Below are 27,451 nucleotides of genomic sequence, written 5' to 3'. Positions count from 1 at the left end.
TACTTTACAGACACGGACACAGACAGAAGTCATAAGAAACCGTGTGCAATGAGCTTGTCAATTGGAAGTGATTTTGATGACAGCATGAAGTTGTATCATGTTTATCATGAATGTTAGACAAACATTTCTGCCGTGGGAGTGGTGATATATTCATCAACAGGTTGCTCTACCAAAGTTTCTCAGTGTTCAGCGATATGGTTCCTTTTAACGGTTCAATATTTCCAACTGTCATGGTCATACCCTGCTGAACTCTGATGAATCTCTGAATTTGATTTGAGTTAATAATGTCTGATGAGAACCTATCATTTGATAATGCAGCATTTGCTATTGCTTGAATAAAGAATAGCACATACTGTATAGCAATGATTTCATGGTGACCATTTCCGTTTTTGTTTATTCAACGACTATGAAACTAGAAAAACACTTCATAATCATCAAACAGTGTCTACTGGCTTTGATGACCTTCTTAATGCATGATATCAGTGCATGTTGTTTTGGCATGACGAAGGCGTTCATGTAACGCTTTGGAACTGAAGACACATGGATGACTTGTTTTCAAATCAAGATTTTCATTTGCTAACTGGCTGTCAGCTGGCATTGTACAGCATTCACCTCCAAAAGTGCATTTGGAAAACACACACACACAAACACACACACGTTTGCCACAGAAACTGATTTGACTCTCTCCAAAACAAAGGGGGACTTTTAGAGGCAGTAATGCTTTATAATGTGAATAATTAGGATACATGTGTTAAAGTGCTAACAAACAAGTCAGCTCTCATAGAAAGACACAGAGGGGGTACACTTGGATGGAAACAGGCATATTTAAAGGATGCCAAAAGCTGAGTGACATGTAGTGTGGGAGAGAGCCTTTCTCTCACACCCATCACAAGTGGGTCTAAGAGCTCATGTAGTCTTGGGCTGTGTTGATTTTCCTCGTCAGCGGCCTTTTTCTTTCTTCAGATTGCTTTCTCTTATCTTTCCCTTCTTCAACCTCTGCACAAAAATATACAAAGTGACAGAGGATTTGGGGACTTGTTGGCCACCTGCGGCAGCTGTGTCCTTCATTTGCTGCATGTTATCGTTTCAGAAGAAACACAGAGATGTCCCCGTGTTAAAACAGTTCATATACAGATTACATGCAGTGCAGAGTAGAGCAAATAACAATGTATTGTCTCTGTGGCAATATGCTCTGGCTGGAACTTGTTTAGAGTAGTCAAATACACTGTCAACTGATCTATGATTGCCTTCAAAACAACCACATACAAAGGGTAATGGTTTCTATGGCAGCACTAGAACTCCTAACACCCCCCCCCCCCCCCCCCCCACACACACACACACACACACACACACACACAGACCTGCACACACACCCTTACTTTCTCACAGCGCTCCATTAGTCATGCAAACAAATGGCCCTTCTGCCTTAAAGCACTTCTTCTATCTCTGTAGATCCCCTGTGAAGTCTTGAATCATTGTACAACTTCCATATGTTGTACACAGTCCTAAGTGCACATCCACAGAGAGAAACAGGAGTGTTTTTCACTGGGCTGTTAGTGCTGTTGGATACATGGTGTTATGCAAAGCACATCATCATCTCTTTGATGAAAAGTGGCACTTGAAAGCTGTGCATCACAGCACAAACAGAGAGCACCTGATGGTAATTTAGCCTTTTCCTCTCTTCTCAATTTTACAACAATATGCACCAAAAATGTATAACAGCTGTTTCCATAACTACCAACTGCTTACGCCTAGGCTGCCTGTATTTGCAGCAATGTTGTTGTCAACAGCAAGATAGAGCAAGAGGAGTGGAGTAAGAGAGAGACTATAAAGAGAGAGAGAGAGAGAGAGAGGCTGTAAATGTGACAGCCAGACATTTTTCCTTTCTCTCCTCAGTTTTCGCCTCACTAGAAGCCCATTCAAGGAGCTTCCGGCTGGTATCTGGGAGGCCGAGGGAGGAGAGAGAGCGAGAGACATACTCCCACACAAAGCATAGGTCTACCTCAGAGGGAGGGTATAGGAAGGAGCCTTTTGCAGAGCGAGATGGAGGGGGAAAGGAATGATAGGGTCTAGCTTTAAAAGATGCAGGTGCACCCCTAGTGAGAAAACAAGAGAAGGAGGAGGCCTTGCGGAAGTTTTGCGAGCATTTCATGTTTTCTGGTATATCATTCTGCACCTGGTTATACCTTTTGTTCCTCAACACACCCAATAACGTAGCCAAGACTTTGAGCCCCCTTAGAGACTTACTTATAAAATGTGAATATTCATGAATTACTTAGTATCATTTGGTGGATTAATCAGGTTTCAGGGCTTCTTTGGGCGTTAATCACTACCACAAGAAGACTGGGCTGCCACAGTGACACTTGGCAGGATGAATATCCTTGCCCTGCATGCATGAGAAAGTCGTTGCTGAGCAACAGTCTTCTTCTCTCCTTATTCCCTCCTTAGCCCCCAAAACGCCCCAAACCCAAGTAGCCATAACACCTAGACATTGTGCAAACTCATCAAGTATAAGGTGCCACATGAAGAGTCCAGCACATGGACATTGATCTTGTGTGCTCTTTGCTGCAGGGCCAGATAGGGTATTCATATACATGACTTGACAGATACAGATGTAGGATCTTAATTGGAGCCAGTTTGCTACAGAAGGAAAATAACATTGCAGCAACAGGAAGTGTGAATTATTATGTGGAGAGTATAAGTGACTCCAAGCGTTGTCTGCGGTTCCCAATGGCAACGCGCTGGCACAGACGTCAGCCTGACGCACACTGGTTAGCGTTTAGTGGCACATTCCCGTGTGTGGGAGGAAACAGTGAGAGAGAGAGAGAGAGATTGAGAGAGAGAGAGAGCAGAGGCTAGCCCGCTGCGAAGGACTGTATGTAATTACAGGTCCACACACTGTTATTATACTCTGGACCCTCAGTTCATTTGTTCATTGGAGAGATCTGATGCTGCACAGAAATGCACAGTAATGCTAATCACAGGCTCAGTACTCAAGTGGGGATAAAAAAAATAAACATTTCACCTTTATTTATACAGGAATGTCAAATTAAGTAAATGAAGACCAAATATGTATTAACAATGACAGCATGTGCAGGTTGCAATGCGTATAATCATCATATGAATATCAAATATTAGTTAGTTCTGAAAAATTCCTGAATTTACCATTGGACCGAGGTTCGTATTGGTAGGTGCTGATCAGAGAATTGTTACGCTTAGTGACCTGTCATGTTTCATTTTTTTGTCTCCCCTTTATCCAACAGACACAGCTTTGACACATGACTGTCTGTCTGTCCCACTGAAGCCTTTGAGCCCCATCTAATTCCTCAGAGACTAAACCAACAAGGACCAAGCAACCGAAGTCACATCACAACAAATTGCATAAATAGAGGAGAGAGAAAAGAGTGAAATCGATTTGTGTCTCCTCGAAACACCCTCTCAAAGCGACCACACAATGACGTGGTCACCTCCCCAGTCCGGGCCCTTTGTGGCCCTTTTGGCCCTTCTTTTCCTCGGTTTGACTTCCAGCGTCCCTTCCGGCCCAGCCTCTGATACCTGCGCCTCCCTGGAGCAGAGCCGCTTCTTCGGGCTGTTCTCTTCGACCGCCAACCTGCCCTCCACGCCGTGCTCCTGGACCCTGCAGAACCCAGACCCTCGCCGCTACACCGTCTACATGAAGATCACCAAGCCCACCGACTCCTGCCTGCCCCGCCAGGTCAAGACCTTCCAGTTCGACTCCTTCATCGAGACCTCTCGCACCTACCTTGGTATGGAGAGCTTTGATGAAGTCGTCAGATTGTGTGACGCTTCAACTTCTGTAACCTACCTGGAGTCCAGCAAGCAGTTCCTGCAGCTCCGCAAGGTGGCGCCAAGACACGGCCTGGAGATTGTGGAGGGAGAGAGCAGCGGCGAGTTCAAGGCCGAGTTCCTGGTGGTGGGCAAGAGGAACCCCAGTATGCCAGCCTGTCAGAAGCTGTGCCAGTGGCTGGAGAATTGTTTGTCCACCAGCACCCATCTCAACCCCTGCGGCATCATGAACACCCCCTGCCAGTGCTGGGAGACCCCCGTCAGGAAGCCCGGCGGCTGCTACCGTGGAGGCGTCTACCTGGAGAAGTGCATCCCAACCCCCCGAGACACTGGACGTGAAATTGTACGCGACGCCGAGATCATAAGTGAGTAGAGTTACCACCATTTAATCTGCTTATTGTGTTATGCTCAATGTCCATGACTCCACATGTTTGTTTTTGTTAAGAGTGTAGAGTCTAGACTAGATCTCTGTCTGGCTGATTGGAGACATGTTCCCTTGGAAGCACAATCTCCTCAAGCTGATTCCAACTCATCAACCCTACCTCACTCTCCATGTGGTTGAGATGCCCCCCCCCCCCCCCCCACCCCCTTTGCTGATATAGAGAATGTGGAGTTCTGATGAAGATGTGCTTTTTGCTGCCCCAGTATCATAAGGCGTAAATGAAGGGTGTTTAGTAAGAGACTGTGGGGCTCCTTAAGGGCTAAATGGTCAGATAGCTCCCAATGCACATGTGTTGGCTCGCCTTTTTGTTTTCTTGGATGGCGGACATGTTTATTGGCTCTTTGCTGAGGGATTGAGGGACGCGAGAGATACACACAAAGCCCCCACAGTTAGCTTGCACAGGAAATCGAAGCCAAGCACTTGCAGTAACCGTAGCAACGCTCCAGCCTTGCACACCATGCTTTCCACGGTGCTGGAAAGCAAACAATCATTTCAAATTAAAAAAATTAATCTGGTATGGGTTCTCACAAAGAGCTGTCCTTGTGCATTTCTCAGCTCCCTGACATGCACACTAATTACCCGTTTCCGTTTTTTACATCGAAATCCTTAAGAAAACTTTACCTGAAAAATCTATTTGCATTCTTACTGAACTGTAGCAATTTTGATATGTCAGTTTCTGCGCAGTAGAATGAGTTCAGGTCCTTCAGACTATTGTCTCCACATGTATGTACCAGTGTCATCCTCAGTAATTATGTCTCTGGACTTGTGTGTCATGTATCATGTGTGCAATGTGCCTCTTCTCTTCTCTCCCGCAGAGGGCTGGAGTGGGTGGGGCCGCTGGTCTGAGTGCAGTATGGAGTGCGGGGGTGGAGTCCAGGTGCGCAGCCGAGCCTGTCAGCCAGAGGATAGTGTGTGTGAAGGCGTGGTCGAAGAGGGGCGGGCCTGCAACCCTCAGCCCTGCATTGGTGAGTCTACCTGTCAACCTAGCTGTCCGTCTGTTTTCTTGTCAGCCTGTATTGCCCAACCTACTGTCTGTCTTTGTGTTGATCTGTTTGTTCAGCTCACTAACCATCCTTTACCTCCACAGGTCAAGTGCACAGCCGTAGCCAAGCCCTGGCTTCCATCGTCGGCCTGAAAAGAGACAACACTGATGTTCCTATCACTGGAGTTGTGGCCCCTCAAACAGGTGAGACATACATTCTAGGGGGGAAAAATCCAGCTTTAGGAGTAGTTGGAGAGGTGTTAACAATAGCATAATAACCCGTATAATATTGTCAAATTGAAGATACCGGTAGACCATTTGCAGTGTTCGATGTATAGCTTCGATGTCTACCATATTACAAGTGTTACGACCGCCGGACCTTCAGCGCTGACTCTTTGACCCCTGACCTTTGTAGTGGATGCTGCTGCGGTTGCAGATGAGTGGTCCCCCTGGAGTGTGTGTTCAGTGAGCTGTGGAGAGGGCTGGCAGGCCCGCTCCCGTTTCTGTGTTACCTCCTCCTACAGCACCCAATGCACCGGCCCCCTCCGCGAGAACCGGCCCTGCAACAACACCATGGTCTGCCCCGGTAAGTAGTAGCTCATTTACCGGGGGCCGTGTTTAGGGTGGTGTTTAGGGTGTGTGTGTGTGTTCCTCTAGATAGGTTGGCAACTATGGTAAAGATCACAACCTCCACCTAGTGGATAGCTCATGAAATTGTCCCCTCCCTGAACAGTCAACACCCAAAGACACTACAACTCAGTTACTTACAATGAATTCATATTTATTTTGCGGGCAAATGAACCAAAAATGTAAAAATGTATATTTGGTGACATGGGCTGAATTTTTTGTCTTGTTTTCAGTTGATGGAGCTTGGGACGAGTGGTCCCCATGGAGCCTGTGCTCTTCCACCTGCGGCCGTGGTTACCGTGACCGCACCCGCATCTGCAAGCAGCCCCAGAACGGAGGAGAACCCTGCAAGGGACCCATCAAACAGACCAAGTTCTGCAACATCGCAGTCTGCCCAGGTTAGCCTTATTGCTTACTTAATTATGATGTGTGCCATTTAGCAGACTCTTTTATCCAAAGCAACTTACAAAAGTGAGTGCATACATTTAAGTATACGTGACCCTAGCGGGAATTGATCTCACAACCCTAGTGCCATGCTCTTACCAACTCAGCCACACAGGACCACTTACTTACTCATCTTAATGAGAATATCTTTGGCAATGGGGTAGCCTTAAACACCCTCACTGACCCATGTGGGAAGAACTCTGGCTGACTAAGATACTTTCACTTTCAAGGCTTCTCTCTTCCCTCCTTCCTTTCTACCCATCCTACCTATTCTGACTATTAGTGGTTATCTGGGGAGTCAAATATTAGTTTGTCATCACAACTGACGTACTGTATCTGCAGAACAAATGCCTGCAGGGCTTAGTCATGGGCGGTACAGGCAGTGAGTAATACACTCTTCACTCACACACACACACACCAACATGTCGGAGCTTCAGTTCTCTCTCTGTTGATACATACACACCGCCCACTGACAGTGAGGTGGGTTAGTCCTCTTCTCTCTCTCACCTACGTACATAAATATTTAGTCCGTCTGGTACTTAGATGTTTTTGTAGATATTATAACAATGGCTTTTCATTTGCAATTCCATTTTTCCCTTAGCAAATAACTGATGTTCTGCCGCTCCTCAAAACAGCTGAGTTGGTTAATTGAATGTGCCTGGCCATGTAGTTTTACACTGTGGACAGCAGATGGCAATATGCTCCACCAAAAGATGGCCGCTGTAAATGACTGTCATAACTTTGGGAAAATCTCATTTCTAAAGCGAATATATATTTCACCTGAAATTGAAGTGGTTTTGAGGACAAATCATCTTTAATAGTCTATTCGACCCAATAAGAAAACACTTACTTTGGCTTCCAAAAGAAATATTTGGGAATAGCCAGGAAATCTAAAATGTCATTAACCTTTTTTGTCTCTTTATCCATTAATAATGATTTATTCAATTTCTGACAAATTTTCTTGCCCTTTGGAAAATAGTAAATATTTAAATATTACTTTTATTTATTTTTTCAAACTGCCTGTCATGTATTTTCATCAGGCCAATTTTCCTCCTTGCATACCCAAGATTAGACAAGGAGGACAGTGCTTAGAGCAGAATTAAAAGGAAAGTGTTGCACTGAATCAAGTCCCCCATCCATTCCCATTAGAACAAAAGAAAAAAAGGTTCCTGCTCACCCGTGTAGGCTGAAGGGCTAACTTAACGAGGTGGAACTCTGTGAGCGATGGAATCCGATGTCCTCCAGAGACTCCTGAATTAGGCCTGCCATCCTGTGTTGGGAAACATTGACTGCGTCCTGAATGGCACCTGTTCCCTATATAGTGCATTACTTTTGACCAGGGCCCATAGGATAGCTATAGGGCTTTGGTCAAATGTAGTGCACTATTTAGGGAATAGGGTGCCATTTGGGACATATCCATTAGAAAAATAGGCCCATCATCTTTCTTCCCATATGATACATTGTATTAGGCCTATGTTGACCTGCATTGAGCAAGCAGTCATTTTTCTCCCTTAAAATACACTACACTTGATCAGGCTCGAACAACTGGTGGTTTTGTGCGTCGTTTGAGGAAGAAAATTGGCATGGGAGCCTTTTAGAGTTAGAGACATCTGCAGTGGTGCATGAAGGACAAAACAGAACAGAGTTTGGGCCTTCACTGCTACTCAGTCTCAAAGTAGGACATGTTCAAATGTTAATAGCATCTTTGTGCCATGATGATTACTATAATGGCCCGAGGTTTGATGGTGTCCTAATTCTCCACCTCCCTCTCTGGTTCCCTCTAGTGGACGGTGCCTGGAACGAATGGTCTGGTTGGACCACCTGCTCCACCTCTTGCTCCAATGGCACCAAGCAGAGGACACGTGAATGCAACGGGCCGTCCTACGGAGGTTCGGAGTGCCGTGGTGACTGGCGTGAGACCAATAACTGCTTCCTGAAAGATTGCCCAGGTAGATAGCTTGCAACACCAAGTTTGAAACGGAAACCTCTTTTGTCACAATAACTCTTCAAGTAACCAGTTCCAGGGATAGTCTATGGGTGAAAGGCCACTGCCTATTGGTCAGTCTGTTCAGGGTCAAGGGGTAACATTGTGTTTTGTCTCTCTCTAGTTGATGGACGCTGGTTGTCGTGGAGCTCATGGGGAAGCTGCAGTAAGACCTGTGGGGGAGGAAGCCAGCAGAGACAGAGGATGTGCGAAGGACCTTACTTCAGTGGAGAGACTTGCCCTGGAGAGAGAGGAGAGCTGAGACGCTGCAACGAGAAAAGATGCCCAGGTCAGTGAGTCAAAACAAACATGGCTGACATACAATTCAGTGGTTCAACACAAAACAATACTATTCAAATACAACTTGACCAGAGAAAACCAATAAATACTTTGATTCAATGCACTAAAATGTGTAACCAAGTCTCCCTCTCTTCTTTTCAGAACCCCATGAGATCTGTCAGGAGGAGACCGATGGTGATGTTGTGTGGAAGAGAACCCCAGCAGGAGATATGGCGGCCGTGACCTGCCCTACAGACTCCACCGGTACAGTACATTAACACATGGAGCACATTATTTTTTATAATACATACATTTACTTCACTTCAATATACATGTACTTCACATGTTTAAGTAGTGTAATCCTCCCTGTGTAAGATCATGCTGACCTCCAGTACTCCGTTGTACACACAGGCATGATCTTGCGCCGATGCACCCTTGGCGCTGTAGGCCTTGCTTATTGGGAGAACCCGACCCACATCAAGTGCATCTCCAAGAACTACCAGGACATTTCCTTGTTGGTAAGTTGACTACGCCAGAAAGGAGTGTCTTGAGATGTATCCTCCAACAAACCTGCTAGTTATGATCATCTGTTGCTGGATCACACAATTAGTAGTCAAACCTCGCAACTCTGAAGACGTTGCCCTTAACTACAAATATGATGATAGTTCAAAAACACATCTCCACAGCCTATGATTTCCCAGCGGTGTACTCAAGCTACAGTGTATCAGTACACCAACTAGAGTTTCAATGACCTAGTGTGACCTCTTTACTTACCCTCCCTTCCCATAGGCCCAGCATGGTGTTGATAAGGCTCAGAAGGGCCTGATGGCTGATGGGATTTCTGAGGTGATCTCCCGACTGAGGGCCACCTCTGATGAGGGGACCAAGTACAGCGGAGACCTGTTGTCCATCATGGATGTACTCAGGAACACCACTGAGATCTACAAGGGAGTCGGATACAGCCTGAGCAATGCTGATGTGGAGGTCAGCCTGAAATACTGTTGCTTTTGAATTAAGCATTGAAAACAAAATTGTAATGTGTATTGTCACTCACACAGGGTAAGCTATTCATTTTTGCCATGTGTATGCCCTCACACTCCTCCAGCAAAGTATGATTTGGGCTTTATCAAGTCTAACACCTATCGCTCATATCTCCTTCTCTACAGAACTATGCCCAGACAATCAGCAACTTACTGAAGGAGGAACATCATGACAAATGGGAGGAGGCACAGCTGGTGAGTGTCAAGTTCTGACAGCAGTGTATTTATGCAATGCAACATATTAATAGGTGTGAGTGGATGCTTGTATGACTGTGTAACTGAGAAAAAGAGTGGAGGAGAACGTTTTTCTTCCTTTGTCAGGTTTTTGCAACTGTGTGAGGGATGGAGTGGAGGAGAAAGTTTGGTCTGTGTTGTTGTCACTGTTGTTGTAAGTGTGAGAGCGAATGGGGGGGGGGTGGTCTATGTTGTTGTTGTTGTAAGTGTGAGAGCGAATGGGGGGGTGGGGAGTTTGGTCTGTGTTGTTGTCACTGTTGTTGTAAGTGTGAGAGCGAATGGGGGGGAAGTTTGGTCTATGTTGTTGTTGTAAGTGTGAGAGTGAATGGGGGGGGGGGTGGTCTGTGTTGTTGTTGTTGTAAGTGTGAGAGCGATTGGGGGGGGTGGGTTTGGTCTGTGTTATCGTTGTAAGTGTGAGAGAGAATGGGGGGGAAATGTTGCTCTGTGTTGTTGTTGTAAGTGTGAGAGCGAATGGGGGGGGGGGGGGTGGTAACTGGTGATACCTTATTATCACCCCAAATAAAGCATTCAGTTCCCTACTAAAGAGTAGACACCATAGAAAGAACAGGACACTCAGAGACATTTCTGAATATTGATTAAAAAGGAATAGAACATGAGTCATATCAATCCACAACCCCTTGACTTCCCTCACACCATCCTATACTGAAGATAGTGTTACGGGCATGTTTCCTATAAACAAGGATAGCACACTACCATACTATTTAACTCATGTGTGTCTCACATGAACCATTACGAATAAGGGATAAGTAGAAATCCATCGAACTTGTTTTTGGCATCTTATGCTCTGGATCAGACGTGCCTCTCATGAATTTGAATGAATCCTCTTGGCGTTTTTATCTCATATTTGTCGTAACATTTTGCAATATGTTGATTTTGATACTTGAAAGATGAAAACCCTGTTCAAGTTAACTGTGGCCCCCAGCCTCGTGGATAGGATTACTCAGGTTGTTATCTACATGGCTAGAGAAAGGTAATACATATATTAGTGTGGATATCTCAAGTCACTAATCAAAAGGCCCACATTTCAGGGAACAAAAATGTGCGTGTCAAATTGAAGATGAACTTACTATGAACTAGCAGTGTTTCAGTTAGGAGAGAGTTGACGCTCGGGGCAGAGAGAAAGAACGAGGCAGGCAGGGAGATTCTCAACGCCCACTCTCCAATCTGTGCATCTCCATACCAACCCACAGACCGTGGTCGTTGTCAAGAAGGGACACGTGCACAGACACTGTACATTGTGCAATATGTATCACACAGACGTACACACACCTTTCGCCCACATCGCAATTGTTCTGCGTCAGAGAGACGTAAGAGCCCTCCCTCCCTTCCACAGCAGCCTGCTGCCTGATGCCCATGTATGGCCCTCCGGAAGTTAGGAGGCTCCACTGTGGATGATAGTGCTTTTCACTGCTCAGGGACATTAGTATTGTAAAAGAATGAAACAAAGTATGAAAGGCATTACATATACAGTGCGGTATAAGGGCCTATACATGAATTGTTTCTCTATATGCACAGCTTAGATAAGCAATGCTAATACCCTCTATGAACAATGAATAGTCTCCCAGCCGGCAAAACTGGCATTGTATTAATGACGCAATTTCAACCAGATATCAATCAGTTCTGGTTGTAAATGGGTTGTAATGACGTTAATTCAACCGACTTCAAACAATCCCTGGATGTTTAGGATTTCTTTTATATTAATTTACCATCTCCCCTCCTCCCTTATTCCTTCTCTCTCTCTCTCTCTCTCTCCCTCCCTCCTCCGGTCTCTCCTCTAGATGGGCACTAACATCAAGGAGTTCTTGCAGCTTGTCGAGGACTTTGTGGACATGATCGGTATGCAGATGAAGGACTTCCAAGACATTTATGAAGTCACCGAGAATTTAGGTGAGCCACAAATTTTCCCGGCCAGCTGTTCTCTGCTCTTACCCCCAAGATAATGATGATTTGTCTTTACCTTTATCCGGCAACAGAGTGCATCAATCTTAATCATGTCACAAGAGACGTTCTAGATTAGTGGGGAAAATGCATCTATGACATTTTGGCAGGCCCATTAGTAGCTATCCATCTTCAGGATAGAACAGAACCAGATCATCGAAATATGTACAAATAAAAATAAATCAACAAAAACAATTCACATGCTTCGAAGATAGTAAAAAGTAGAAAACAAGTGTAGAGTAACAGTGAAATGCTTAATTACGGGTCCTTTTCCAACAATGCAGATTTAAAGATTTAAAAAAAATTATATATAGAAATAGTGACACAAAGAATAAATACACAGTGAATAACGAATAAAAATACAGATAAAAATAACATGGCTATATACAGGAAGCACCGAGTCGATGTGCAGGGGTACAAGTAATGTTAAGCTGGATGCAAAGATGCAAAGCTTAACCCCATCCTGTAAGTTACCAATTACGTGGGAAGAAGCTAGGAGCAGATTGGGTTTTACATAAACTCTCAGAAAAGACACACTGTCCAAACTGTAGAACTCACGCTTATTTTTCTCATTGCGTCAGCAATTTCTTGCCATGTCGTCTTGGCTATAGCAAAGGTGACATTCACAATCGCAGTTCACACAGGATTCAGCAGCAACTCCTCCAGACAGATAAAGACATGACGCATGAAGCCATAGCTGTCCTCCGCTTGTTCAGGCGTCAATGAATTGATTCTTCACTTACCAGACCCTAACGGAGTCAATGTATCGTATACACAACATGTATTCCAGGAACACTCTTTAACACAACATCTTATGTCTCTTTTTCTCCTCTCCAGTGTTGAGCATCCATAAGCGCCCCACAACCATGACCACCGACTTCATCTTCCCAGTGAGAGGATGGAGAGGCATGATGGACTGGGTCAGGACCTCAGAGGAGAAGATCACTGTTTCCCGTGATGCTCTGTCCATCGACCAGTCTGGTGAGAATGCCATACATACTGTAGTTAAAGAGTGTACATTCACAACCACTGATGCATACACAGCTAGTCTGCATATATAAATGACATGCATGTATTATTTGTTTAAGGAAACAGATAGAAGACAGTAAAACAAACAGTTCTACCAACACAAAAAGTCTCAAAAGCTCTTGTCTGTTCATTTTCTTCTCTCCTAATGAAACAGTGGAATAATGATAATAATTGTGGGTTTTGTCTGTTACAGAGGGCACCACTGCATTTGTGACCGGGATCATTCTCTACAGAAACCTCAGCTCTATCTTGTCCTTCCAAAGGTAGCCCTTCCTTACTGAATGACTGATACTGCTCACTTTTACAGTGCCTTCTAGATATACAGTACCTTGATGAAGGTAGACTGTCCTCAGTTGAAACCTAAATGGGGCTAGGACTCAGTGACTTACAGACATGTGGTTACTCACGGTGAAAAACAACAATATGCTAATCATTTTAGAATTCCCCTGAAGTAGCCAGCCATTGATTGCCATTGAATCAACTACCGGAATTAAACCTACAGTACTTTTACAAAACTGTGCTTTATTTGACCAAATATCCTGTCTCTTATCCCTTCAGTAACAGCACCGTCCTCGACTCCAAGGTAGTCACAGTTATGGTCAAGCCCACCCCAGGCCTGCTGTCCCCCCCAGTGGAAATCGAGTTCCCCCACCAACATAATGTAAGTTTCCTCTGGATAATAGCTCTTCAGAACTACACGTTTTTAACAAGCATCCGACATTTGACATTTCATGTACACTTGCAGTGCCACAATTACTTTTGAAATCGTGTTGCTCTTTAAACCACAAACTTCAGAGTTATACATTAAGTTGCATAAATACACCTGCGCCATTATGGTAATGAGGAGTGGCGTGAAAGTTAGCGTGAAAAAAAAAACGTTTGATGGTGGTTAGCACCATGCTGTTGCATCTCACACATATGGTGGTGGATGGAGGACTCCAACTGTGCTTCAATTGTGCACCATACGCATTTCCTTTTTCTTAGATCCTTACCCCGCCTTTTCTCTTTTCGCAGGACACCATAAATGAAACTTGCATCTCCTGGGATGAGAGTGAAACGTAAGTGGTGACTAATGTTCCCGTTTGTGTATTTCCATTCATAAATGTCCATATTTTCATCATTTTGTCAAGCCATTTGGGGATAGTTGATTATTCCCGCCAGCTCAAAGATCCATTCACTCCTGCTTCTGTCATTTTATGTGACCATTCACCCTTTAGCTATATAAGTCACTGTGATGCAGTAGTGTTGCATCTCTTGTAATGTCAATCGTCTCTACTAGCAGGGACAGAGCATCAAAAGACCATGTTGACATGACCCATCTCTCTGGGCTTTTTTGGTAGCAGCCTCTCTCATCCTCAGAGCCCCCTGTGACACCTTTCACTGATCAACAGGTCATCAGGATCCATTCATACCGCACTAACTAGAGAGGGACACAACACAGAGGCAACATTGAAGTAGTAAAGTTTCATTCTAATCATCCAAAGACAATGGCAACTCTTCTTCTCCCATCTCTCCCGTTGTCATAGTTGTCCTTTTAAAGGTTAACAGAGGTTAAAAGGAAGTGAAACATGGACGTTTACAACAAAATGTTTAGATGCATTTTAATGCATTACGAACACAACCTGGCATTCTGTTTTACCCCCAGCTCTGGATCTCTCACCGTGGGGCTTAGGGTGCATGCATCCTAAATAGCACTCTATTCCCTATAGAGCACACTAATTTTGACCATAGCTCCATAGGGACTATTTTGGAGGCAGCCAGCCGTACATTTACATTTAGATTTGTACACTTGTGGATCACAGATAAACACTGCAATGCATTCAACTGAGGCCCTATCCACATCCGAATCCCTTCCCACCTGAGAAAAGCAGCCTAAGTCGAAAGAGAGAAGAAGAAAAAGAGGAAGAGGAGAAAATGTAATTAGCTCATACACTTTCAGTACGTGCCTCCAGCTAAATTAGATTAATTTTGGACAGCGGATGTGATTAATGACTAGATGGAGGAGAGGGGGGAATGGTAGAGAGGGAGAGAGGGAGAAGCCCTGGATCAGAGTTTGGGTCAATGTTTACTCTGTGGAGCAGCACTTGTTTGGTTTTGAGGCAGGCTCAAGGGGGAGATGCCATGTCAATCCACGCCCAACTGTCTATGCTATGCTATAGACACACAGATTGAGGCCTAGCGCTAAGCTAGGCTAGTCTAGAGTCAGTGTCCACCTCTCAGTGAGATGCTGTTAGCGTTCGATATTAGACATAAGACTCATTCCAAGCTAACCTACTCTGTCTGATCCCCATTCGAAGCTACACAGTCAGATATTTACAGTTAAACAAACCTTTCCGAGGAACAATGCCTCCTAGTCTACCCTCTACTTCACCTTACAACTTCTAACCCATCTGAGCGACCTGAGAAATCTCACAGGCAAGCAGGTAATTAACTGAATTGGATACAGAGCAATGCCTCCTCTCCCAGATGACTTTCCTGTTGACTACCTACTAGGGACTACTGCCGTTTCCACCTCCCTGCTATACCTGACAGTGTGATGGCTTATGTCTGGATAGGAGGGCTGGCTAGGAGGGCTGGCTGGTAGTGGTGTTCTATTTCCACCACAGCTTTTCGCTCCATTTTCTCCCCCTGACACTCACAACATGTGAAACACTGTGAGGTGGCAAGATCTTCTGCTGCACAGTGCGGCCTAATAACTTTACCCCCATGTGACATAAGGATTTTGTCACAGAATATGTGACGCGCTTGTGTATCGTCCCTCATTCTTCCATGATGAGGAAAAGGGGTTGTTGCTGTCTGGAGATTGCTGATTACAATGTCTTTTAGTGGTCATTGATGACAAGACTTTGCCCTTTGTCTCAATGCCTAAAACTGGATATTCTTGGATGAAAATCCATAGTGACCATCTTACCTGAGAGTTAACATCATACACCGTAGATATTCAAAAGGTTTAGAGAAGACCCCATGGCAGTCATATAGAGGTCATGTGGTGAAGTGATTCCCATGCCCAAACCATAAGGCCATGCATGGTTTAGCAGAAGGGCACAAATGAAATCCATTCTCATCCACAGAAATACACTCATATTTCTTATTTTACTCATACTTTTGAGAAAGTCTGCTGGAAGAAATTCTCTTTTACAATTTCCTCTTTCAGTATATTGACTTTAGGCTTGTTGGGGTCCTCCAGTGTCCACCATTTCATATATACTACTGCTTGTGAAAGATAATCAAAGAATATAAATTAGACAGATCCTTTTTTATGTTTTTGGTATAGCATTAGCGACAATAGTGTTCATCCCACAGCAGAGCCACCATTTCAGGTGTTAGAACTACAATTACAGAATGAGACATAGTCACTCATTATAAGGAAACAGTTTGTCTTGTGAAAACAACAGGGTTATTCTTATATCATTACAGTGTAATAAGAACTTAGATTTGGATCAAACTCACACACATATCACATATCATATTAATCACGTATTAAAAATATACATTCTCATGGTAGAGCATAGCACTTGCAACGCCGGGGTTGCGGGTTCGATTCCCACGGGGGACCAGTATGAAAAATGTATGCACTCACTACTTCTGCTGAATGACTAAAATGTCAAATGTACATTTCAAATTACCATGCAAAACTGAAAGACCTGTGATTTGCTACTACAAATGTTCTGGGCATATTTTATGTGGTCTTATTATATTCTACAGTGACAACTGTTTGGGATATAGAGGATAATTTGAATCATTTCTCCGAAAAAAAATTCCTCACTCATACATAACCCGCTGTTCTCTTTCACTCTTGCCCTGTGCAGTTCTTCGCTGCTTGGATCTTGGTCTGCGCGTAGCTGCAGAGCGGTCGCTGTTGATTCATTCAGAACCAAATGCGTGTGTGACAGGCTCTCCACCTTCGCCATTTTAGCGCGTCTAAACCCTGATATGGTAAGTGATGCGCCTATTTACCGTGTGTTTCTTTAATGTTAATGTTCGTTTTGTGTGTGTGATGATAGAATGAAATGTAAACATAGGCGTTGTTTTTCGAATGACTGGGTTTCGCGCTGCCAGCGTCCTCGTCTTTGTCTCCGTGCAGGTAGGTGCCATTGACCATAGTTTTGATAGCCTGGTGATTTTAATGATCAGGTAACTGTTGCAACATGCTGATATCCGATAGAAATGACATTCAGTATGTATCAACATAACTGTCGAATACTTGTGATAATAGGCCTAGTCGTTACATTTTAAAGATGGTTTTCAATACAATTTCTTAATCAAATATGTGGAAATTACATATGGCCGTGTCTGCGTTAATAATCGGAGGCAATTCTGTGTAATTATTAACAATTGAATGAAATAGACAAATTCAAGTTGAAAAACATAATGCTAAATGTTTTCATTGTAGCCTACAAATAGTGTGAATAGCGGACGTTACAGGCATCACCTGAACAATGTGTTTGGTATTCAGGCACTTAAGCTTATTCATCATATCCGAATGTGTTCTACATGTATCAGAAATGTGTTTCCATTTGATCAAGTTTCTTAATTCATTCATTTGGGGTATTCAAATGCATAGGGAGTTGCATTCCATAGTTTTCACGGCATGCACTGACTTGGTGAAACATATACTTTGATTAGTGTATTCATTTTATCAATATGTATAGAGCTCCATTGCGCAAAGGCAATGTATAATTTACCCCGTTTAGATTGTGCCTCCATAGCGTTCACTCTCTAGTTGCCCTGGTAACGACTTCTGCGGTGCAAGCTCATCTGTGTGATTTTTTGGTAACTGGGATATTGAGGAAGAACAAACCCCATCCCCTCCCCCTGTACAAACCCCCAGGTCAGAGATAATGGTTTACCCATTTGTGCAGTGCTGGTGCTGAGTTTGCTGCAATGAACAAAACCACTGTGACAATCAACAGATGGGACTTGCTATTAAAATTCAGAGAAACGCATGTGTCTCTCAGATCGCTTTAATTGCGCATACGATTATCTTCCATTCCACTGCAAATATCACATACTAAACTGTGGTGGGCCCAGCAGAAGCATGTCCAAGCCTATACAAAAGCACAGCCAGTAAGTATGCTTGGACTGCATGATTCTGCTGTACCCAGTGGAAGATGCTGCCAATCTAAACATAAGAGATGCAATCTGGGGCTTTGTTTGTCTCTAGACCTGTTGTCATCATTTGAGTTGTCTCTGTTGTCAGTCTGGAAAAGAGAAAGGCAGCTACAGCGCCCCCTGTGTTTGTGAGACAACATCAAAAACCAGCCACCCCTACCCACCCCCATAGTCAGCGGCCAGCTACGCCAATCATTTTGTCCCCCACGGGCTGCATCAAGTCTCTCTGAAAAATGGCAAAGATGCTGGCCAATGAGAGGCACACCTCTGGTTGTGCATTGATGGTTCCACCCGCCCCACCATCCTTTGATGTGTACTATAGATATTTTCAATACTGTCCCTCCGCCTGCCAGCTGTATGGGAGAGAACAGCCAGACACTGCAGTGTTTCAGCTCTCATTTGATAAGGTCTGCTTCCTGGACCCTGCACCAAATGAGAACGTGTCTTGGACACATGGTCAAAGAGGCAGGAGTGGCCCACCTAGTTAGTCAGTGAAGATAACCTTGACCAATGGACCCCGATTAGAGCTGTGCGCACTGGGTAATCAAGCCTTATCACAAATGAAAATGCGCACTTAATAGGCACCATAAAGACATTTTTTGTTGTCCTGATTCTAGGTTTAGGAGAACATGGGAACATTGGGATTCCGTCAAGGGCAAACTCAAGACGGGTTGAATTACAGTTTCATTCAGTAGCCCATGTCGAAAGGCTGCATCAACCCATATAGACAGATAGATAGGGAGGGATATAGTGAAGCTAGCATACTGCTGCCACTGTTATTTTTCTCCCTGGCATTAGCAAGAGGTAGAAGCAAAAGGCAGTTCAGCGCACCCCTTCGCTGTCTGCCATCTGGTTTGGAAGCCTCTGATGTAGTTGGATAGATTTCGAAACAAATTTGCTGTGCTAATTTAGTATTTGGCTGCCTTAGGCGGTGTTTGCCAGCTGTGCAAGGATATGAGGTAGGTCCACACAGAGAGCAGATAGCGACAGAGACAGCCTTCCCAGGCACCGCATTCATCCCCATTTTAGCCTCTCAGACACTACCTGCAAGGCCAAAGCCGTAACCATTTTACCTTTCAACTACAAAGTGACGTCCCAAGGATCCCAGATAGCCAATTTATTGTCTTCCTTAGCATTTAGCTCGCTTTATAAGGGCCACAATTCCTAACCCCTATCAAAATGCCCAGTTAGACTCTTCGCTTATGAAGAAGGCTTCCACCTTGGGTGCCTGGACATGATTGGTCCGCGTCTCATTTGCACCCCGGTGATGCAGATTAATCTAAGGTGTTCAATTAACTCAACCCCCACAAAAGATATCAAAGCAGGGGGACGGTAGGCGAGGCAATAAGCCCCAGCCAGTTAACTGGTGGGTGCGGGTGGGGGCCACTGGCTCCCTCTCATCAGTATTGGTGCCCTCGTGGGCCCCACAGGTGAGTCAGCAACAGGGCTAACAGGGGTGCGACATCCTCCCGTGTGCCCGCCGCCGGGAGTTCAGTGTGCCAGGGCTGTCTGACAAAAGTGGGCACCTCCGATGGCTCTAGCAGTGCTCTAAGCTCCTGTCAGAGACGTGGGAGGGCAGGGGGTGTCAGATGAATGCACGAGATAACAGCCCACCTGTCCACTGCAGGGAGGGGTGAGAAGATACAAGGCACACACACAGACACAGTAAAAATCCCCTCATAGAAAGACACAACCGCATATAAATCTATGCAGATATCAGCTTGTAAGGATGGGTGGAGATACGTAGAAGGTTACTACTGCAGCTATAGCACCACTGTCGCACCACAATGGCAGGAGAAAATAACAGCAAGCCACCATGCTGAAATACCCAGGATATTTCTCTCTCTCTCACCCTCTGCTTAGTAGCGGGAGATATATGTTCTGTATCCTTCTCGCCTCATTTGCTGGTTCAAAAGCTCAATGGGGAAACGCAGTGACCTCGGCCGAGTTTCTGGCTCGCCACTTCATCTTTCTGGCACGTTCACCTTGGGGTCACCTTCGCTTAGCAGTGGCCTAATTGTGCCATTCAGTTGTCTGCCTACAGGGAGCCGTCTGCTGTTCCAGATAGCGCAGCAGAGAGCCTGCCCACAAGGCTCACTGATAGTGTGTGTGTGTGTGTGTGTGTGTGTGTGTGTGTGTGTGTGTGTGTGTGTGTGTGTGTGTGTGTGTGTGTGTGTGTCATTGTTCATTTTCTGGTGTTAGCCTTTTTCAAGTGGGTGTGTTTGCTGGTGTGCACCGTACTAAGGGAATGCGTTGTGTTGTCTTGTCTCCTCTACAGAACATGGATAAGAATCTTCTTCCCTCTGTGACACTCATCGTGGGCTGTGGGGTCTCCTCTCTCACCCTTCTGCTCCTCATCATTATCTATGTCTCCGTCTGGAAGTAAGTGCCCCCTGGAAGCAAAACCACTATTGCACATTTCAGTAATATCATATGTTTTTGTGTGAGCAACACTCTTTGTCTTCCCTCCGTCCTCACTCTCTCCATTTCGTCCTCCAGGTATATCCGCTCGGAGCGCTCAGTGATCCTCATCAACTTCTGCCTCTCCATTATCTGCTCCAATGCCCTCATTCTGGTTGGACAAACCCAGGCTCGCAACAAGGTAGGGCAACAATCTAACCAATCCCCTCTCTTCTTTGTCTTCTTTTCTATTGCTTAGACTGACTTCCTGCTTTGAGGCCTTGGGGATTAGCCGCACCACTGACACCGTTCTTCTCTCACTCTCTTTCTCTCTTTCCCTCCTTCCTTCAGGTGGTGTGTGGTGTGGTGGCTGCCCTCCTTCACTTCTTCTTCCTCTCATCTTTCTGCTGGGTGCTGACGGAAGCGTGGCAGTCCTACATGGCTGTCACGGGCCGTCTGCGCAACCGCATCATCCGCAAGCGTTTCCTCTGCTTAGGCTGGGGTACGTGCCCTAATAAATGGCTTTCTGTCTGTCTGTCACTGTGTCTGTATTTCTGTCCAGAGAAATATCATTGCTATAAAGGGCATCCCCATTCAAAGAGTAGATAAAGTAACTATATGTGTATGAGTGGGTCAATGTGTCTGTCGTTCCTTTTCCAGACTTCACCTAATTCCAACCATCTTTGGACTGTTTTCCTCCCTGTCTGACATGTTGTCTTCTCGTTCAACCCTAACTCTGTTCCTTCTCTCCCCCTCTCTCTTATAGGACTCCCTGCTCTGGTGGTGGCTGTGTCTGTTGGATTTACCAAGGCTAAGGGATATGGCACCGTCAACTAGTACGTTGAACCTCAATCTGTCTCTTCCTCCTCACCTCTCTCTCTTTCTTCTACCTCTCTCTCTCTCTCTAACTCCCTTACCCTAGCTCATGTAATAATGGCTCTTGTTCTGTCTGTTCCCTGTAGCTGCTGGCTCTCTCTGGAGGGTGGACTCCTCTACTCGTTCGTTGGGCCCGCTGCTGCTGTTGTTCTGGTATATATCCCTGTATATCAAAAAAAAAATATATATATATATATTTTAAAACCTTCAAATACTTATGAATGAATGCTTTTACCATGCATTCTCTTATGACATATAGTAGTTAAACCAATGGCTACCCATTGTTAAACATACTGTTAACCACAGTTAAACCCATTGCTCACTACAATTGTCTCACTCATTGTGTCTTTAACTTCTTTTGAACAGGTGAACATGGTAATTGGCATCCTGGTCTTCAACAAACTGGTGTCCAAGGACGGCATCACCGATGTCAAACTGAAGGAGCGGGCGGGAGCGTCCCTGTGGAGCTCCTGTGTGATTCTGCCCCTGCTGGCCCTCACCTGGATGTCCGCTGTCCTGGCCATGACCGACCGCCGCTCCGCTCTCTTCCAGATCCTCTTCGCTGTCTTTGACTCCCTGGAAGGGTTCATAATCGTCATGGTGCACTGCATCCTGCGTAGAGAGGCAAGCACAACGTTTTCAAGTATTCTTTTTCCTATGTTTTGGTTTGTATTGAGGGGTGTTCTGAAAGAGTACATCAGAATGTAGCTGACTGTTTGGTCATTTTGCCACCGTTCTAATAGGTCCAAGAGGCAGTGAAATGCAGAGTTGTTGACCGTAAGGACGATGGCAATGGAGATTCTGGCAGTTCCATCCAAAATAGCCACCACACCCAGCTCATGGTGAGTGTCTTTGGTTATGCTTATGTCTTGAATGAAATCATTATGAACGATTGAATCGTGTGTTTTCAATGTAAAAGTGTTTAATAAATACTAAGAAAACCTTCTCTTTGTATTTTTTTGCAGTCTGATTTCGAGAAGGATGCTGAATCCAACAGACCTGGTGAGTGTCTTTCCTTTCATTACCCCCCCCTAACCATTTTTCCATTCACTTACTAAAATGCCCGTTCATTCCTGAAGGGCATAGGGCCTTTATTTGTCCATTTAGAATGAAGATATTTTAGAGGCGTGTTGCTACTTAAAGAAAACATTTCAGCACAACCTTTGATTATTTCTGAATCTATTATTTACCTTTGACCATCCTTTCAATCAATGGGAATCAACAGAAATGCCCAGCATGATTGTACTGTACGTGCACTATCTTACCTATTTTCCCCCACCCCTTCCCTCCTCTCTAATCTAGGTGGTATGAACTCCTCCTGTGAGGAGAAGATGCCCCTCCCACCTCAGCTGCCCCTCCCCATGAGCTCCAACTTCCACACCCTGCCCTCCCACACCACCAAGGCCCACATGCAGGCCGTGCCCGAGTACTCCAGCCACACCCTCACTCTGAAGAGGGAGAAGAGTTGGCTGCATGGCGGCATGGACCCGTCCTCCTGTGGGAAACCCATTTATGTGTGCGACGGTGAGCTCTTCCAGCAGCTGGATGCCGACCTGGTGTGCGGCCAGGCGGAGGGGAGCTGCCCCGACGGTAGCGGCTACTTGCTCCTGCCCAACACCACCTCCACCCTTCGCAAGGCCAAAGAGGACCCGTCAAAGTACAACATCAGCGTGGAGCAGCTTCCACAGACCAGGCTGGTTCATCTCAGTGGGCCCTTCGCTGAGCCCCAGGCTGCCTTCGGACTCAAGACGCTACCGTCCGACCGTGTCAGCGTGTCCTACTCGGAGAGGGACTCTCCCATCCAGAACATCCACAACATGTCCAGCGAGTCTCACATCACCCACAGCAGCCTGGGAGACACCTTCGACTCTATGAACTCCATGATGTCCAAGAGCGAGACCATCTCCACACTGTCCATGAGCTCCCTGGAAAGACAGAAGTCCCGTTATGCTGAATTAGATTTCGAGGTATGTATCTTTTGTAACCAACAAAAGTTATTATATAACAAATACTGTTTTATCATGTTAACAGCACATCTATAAACTTGTAATAAACATGTAATAATGTCAAAGAGCTACATTTAAGCAAACTCAAGTGCATGTTTGTATATTAACCAATAATCTAGATAGAATTCATCAGTAGCTAAATTCAATTTGTCTAAAATTGAGTCATTTTGTGCCATTTGCTGACCTACTATTCCTTTTCCCATGTGTCCCGTAGAAGATCATGCACACAAGGAAACGTCACCAGAACATGTTCCAGGACCTCAACAGGAAATTACATCACGCTGAGAAACAAGACAGAGAGTCCCCTGCTTCAGACAGCAAGGTAAATAATCATATAGAAATCTATTTTACAGTGTACGTAAAGATTCACATACAGTTATTTTATTGAAGATAAATACAGTAGAAAATAAATGGGTAGTCGCTAGGCTAGACAATGTTAACCAAAAGAGAGAGAGACCATTCCAAGCTGTGGAACATCTTTAATCAGATTTGTCATGCAGAAATGCTGAGTCTTTATTTACATAAGAGTATTGTTCTTGAAGAAAACTTGACCTCAGCAAACCCCTTTGACCTCAGCTGTTAATTGCATTAACAGTCTTTTAAGATAATTACTTAAACTATGCATTTTTGTCTTCTTCCTTACAGTCTGTGAGATGGAGTGTGTCCTCTGGAGGAAGTGACAAAACAAACCACAGCGTGAGTCCTATTACCCATACTGGTCTAACTTTCTGAATACACCTTTTTAGGCATTTTAAATGGGGCATACTCTGCATTGCAATGCACCCCCAGTATAAGAGGAACAGTTAATGCACATTACACAATTATATTGGGATTTTTAAGTTACCTTAAAGGTAGTTAGTTAATGGCTAGTCGATTGACAGTTGGTGGATTAAACAAGGAATACTACAATGAATGACCATCATCCAGATTCACAATTTTCAAAAAAATATAGGTCCAGCTTTATTGCATTGAACATACCGAATCTAATGTGGTGATACAAATACTCATGGCCTTCCACTTTTCACCTCATCAGGACAAGCAGCAGCAACAGGTGGAGAGACCCTGGGATGGGGTCCAGAGGACGCAACATTCACCGCCTGCCTGGGTGCGGAAAGACCTAGAGCCCCTGGCCGTGTCGCCCCTGCATATGCAGCAGGTGGAGTGGGAGAAGGCTGGAGCCACCATCTCAATGGTCAGCCAGGACATCATCGACCTGCAGACGGAGGTCTGAGAGCCTCCTTATAGTTCAAACTCGGTCACCTATTCTATTGGTTTGGGGAGAAGAAGAGCCAATGGATCCACATGGAGAGAGGAGAGGAAGCCAAGAACGAACAAGCGAAGAGAGGTGGGGGAAGAGAGAGCTGAGAGAGTGCTGAACCCAGAATACATGTCTACAAACCCTCGACAGGAGAAAGATGGAGAGAGATGAAAGGAGGGAGGCTATTGTGTTGTCAAGATTTGTTTTCCAGCAAGGACATGATAATGAGCAACACTAGAGAAGCAGTTTGATATTGACTGGTGGTTAGTATCAGATAGTGACGAATGGTTCCAAGGATTGGTTCTGGTTCTGTTTGTGGTCTGACCACAGAGGTTTCCTTTAATCTTCCGACTGGGTTCAAGAGAGGTGTGGTCGACATGGTTAACATGCGGTCAACAGGCCACTTCGACTCGTTTTAAAACAGTGGGTTTCACTCTACCCCTGAGCTCTAACCAAACCGAACATTTGTACTTTTGTGTTTGCGGCCAAGGCATCTTCCAAGTTAGCTAGGACAAGGCAAGAAGAGACAACTGGACTCCCATCAGACTTGGTGTCTGAACTCAACGCTGTGGTTTTTGGACACACCCTTTAATTGCTGTGTTGTAGCTATTATTTTCTTGCTTTGCCAGGAAGTGCATCTAAAGAGCTTCAAAGACTCTTCCATGAGAACTCTCTTCTTGAGACTATGATGCCTATACTGGAGACAAGGCTTGATCATGCTTACAGAGCAAAACATTATTATTATCATGTTATTATATTATTATTATTATTATTACCTGTATTTTGTTTTATTGTTTTAGCATCGATCTCAGTTTTCAAAAAGACTGCATAGCATTCAGACAGTCAGCGTGTTGGTGGGAACCCTGGTTATGCCTGTGTTCTGCCTCCGCAGCACATGACAGACACCTGGAAGAACATCAAGCTCTGTTACAGGAAGAGCAGTGTATTCTGGGAACTGCTGAGCAGCATCATTAGGAAGTGTTGGACAAAGACCATTAGATTCCCACCTCCAGTTCCCAATAAACAAGAGCCCCCGCTATTGGACCTCTTTTCCTTCCTGCGACACACACAGCCTTGCAGAAAGAGCTCTAGATCCCAGGACTATAAGCTGTGAGGCACTTGCCAACGACATGACTTCACTTCCGCAGTGCCAGCTACAAAGGACTCCGACACAACATCCTTGTGTTTTAAAACCATCAGTGTGAAACTAGTGCAATATGATGGGCGCTTGATGCTCAAGCTGGACTGATATCAGAATTATGAGGCCGGTTTTTCTTAAGATGTTTCAATACTCTTTTATAACATGTTCCTCATATTTACAGAGCATATAGATACTTTGTTGTCTAACAAATCTGTGTTAGTAATGAAACACATGAATTCAATAGAGGTTTGCTTGTGTTCCGAGTGGAAGCGCAAGACTACAAATTATTTGGAGGTCTGTGATTAGTAGATTATTCTAATTCTAAAAAGCAAATGTTATATAGAATTAATAATAGCCTATAAGAATATATCTAAAAACAGTGCTTCAGGATAACTGTTTTGACTCCATACCTCACTGTGTGGAGTAACTGAACCTCATGTCTTCTGTAATAGTGTGTTTTTGATAATCTTGTCAATATTGCACTACAGTATGTGCCAAAAATCTTTCCTGTCCCCTATTTCCTTCCTAGCCATAGTGCCCCCCTCTTGTTGTAAATGTATAGTTTTGAGAGCACAAGATGAATGTGATTTTTTGGAATAAAATAAAAACATATCTATATTACTACATGTGAGCTGTCCTTGTTGGTACCTGAAATTATGTTGGCACTGGCATGGTCTTATTTACCTGAATAAATTCAATTATTTAGCTGGATCTGGCACCCCACAACCCTTAGCCTGTATATTCACTCACCTCTACTAGAGCATGTCGATATGGACAAGAATCCATATTATAATTCTGTATATTGACTGAATTATCATGATAACGATCAAAAGAATGATAAACGGCCCAGCTCTAAACCCTACTGCCAAATAGTTCAACTCTATAGCTCATTTGTACATGATATTTGGAAGGTTAAGGAAGTTTTCTTTTCGTTAACCACAACACACCGTTTGGTCATCTACTGCTTATATCACAGACCATCATCCACCATGTTCTGTGATGGTGTTTCAAGCTGAATTAGAGCTTCATTGTAACTATTCCAAGCACCAGATCAAGTAATATCATAGAAATAGGACAATAGTGCAATAAGCACGAGAGGGAACTAAATTAAATGGATGCTGGTTTAGTTTGTCGCATAGCTTTTATAATCCTGTCAAACTACAGCCACAGGCATCAATTGGGTCTCTAAATATAGAACTAAGTCCCATGTAAAAAGGCAATCTGCAAGATGATAAAAGTGCGCCGCTCCACAGCTCTATTTTCATAAGAGACGTATAAGCTTTGTGCCAAGTTGATGTGACCCATTCCAGAAATATGAACATCAACACAGATAGAAATCTACAGTATTATGTGGGAGAAGATAAAATAGGATATTGACCTTTTTCCTAAATACAACCCAAATGTACTTTCCAGCTTTATCTATCTACAGTACAGCCACTTTCTGTTGCCTCCTCTTTGATATCTAAATTCATGAATTCTGAGTTCATGAATTTTAATTGAACACATCTAATTCTGCTCTAAGGCATGAGAACGAATAGATTTGCATTATCCGTCTGTTGAGCACCGCTCATTTTTACGAGGTCATCTGGAGAGCAAGCTGAGCTGGCTTGGTTGCTAGCTCTCTGCTTTAGAGCCCTGTTCCATTGGCCAAGTTAAAGACATGACAAATAATCCGTCTGGAGATAATGAGATTGTTGGTGATCAACTACTTGTCAAGGAATGTCCGGCTCCAACACATCAAATCAAATCAAATGTATTTATATAGCCCTTCGTACACCAGCTGATATCTCAAAGTGCTGTACAGAAACCCAGCCTAAAACCCCAAATAGCA

General features: G+C 44.4%; 1 protein-coding gene across 1 annotated transcript; it reads left to right on the top strand.

Moving 5' to 3' along the window:
* Window positions 1-3,454: 3,454 nt before the first annotated feature.
* LOC139372568 (adhesion G protein-coupled receptor B1-like) lies at window positions 3,455-24,452 on the top strand. Its single transcript, XM_071112311.1, has 29 exons — window positions 3,455-4,172; window positions 5,065-5,214; window positions 5,337-5,435; window positions 5,647-5,817; window positions 6,092-6,256; window positions 8,087-8,251; window positions 8,411-8,575; window positions 8,728-8,829; window positions 8,977-9,083; window positions 9,355-9,549; window positions 9,732-9,800; window positions 11,639-11,747; window positions 12,636-12,779; window positions 13,021-13,090; window positions 13,386-13,488; window positions 13,842-13,885; window positions 16,637-16,763; window positions 20,218-20,321; window positions 20,439-20,541; window positions 20,691-20,841; window positions 21,106-21,175; window positions 21,302-21,368; window positions 21,582-21,839; window positions 21,959-22,057; window positions 22,181-22,217; window positions 22,518-23,182; window positions 23,436-23,543; window positions 23,867-23,917; window positions 24,255-24,452. The coding sequence occupies exons 1-29, from the start codon at window positions 3,455-3,457 to the stop codon at window positions 24,450-24,452; spliced, it is 4,614 nt and encodes a 1,537-aa protein (XP_070968412.1).
* Window positions 24,453-27,451: the final 2,999 nt, after the last annotated feature.

The sequence above is a fragment of the Oncorhynchus clarkii genome, chromosome 18 (genome assembly GCF_045791955.1).
Source record: "Oncorhynchus clarkii lewisi isolate Uvic-CL-2024 chromosome 18, UVic_Ocla_1.0, whole genome shotgun sequence".
In the NCBI taxonomy this organism is placed as follows: Eukaryota; Metazoa; Chordata; class Actinopteri; order Salmoniformes; family Salmonidae; genus Oncorhynchus; species Oncorhynchus clarkii.
The sequence above is the reverse complement of the archived record's forward strand: the minus strand, read 5'-3'. Positions and strand labels throughout refer to the sequence as shown.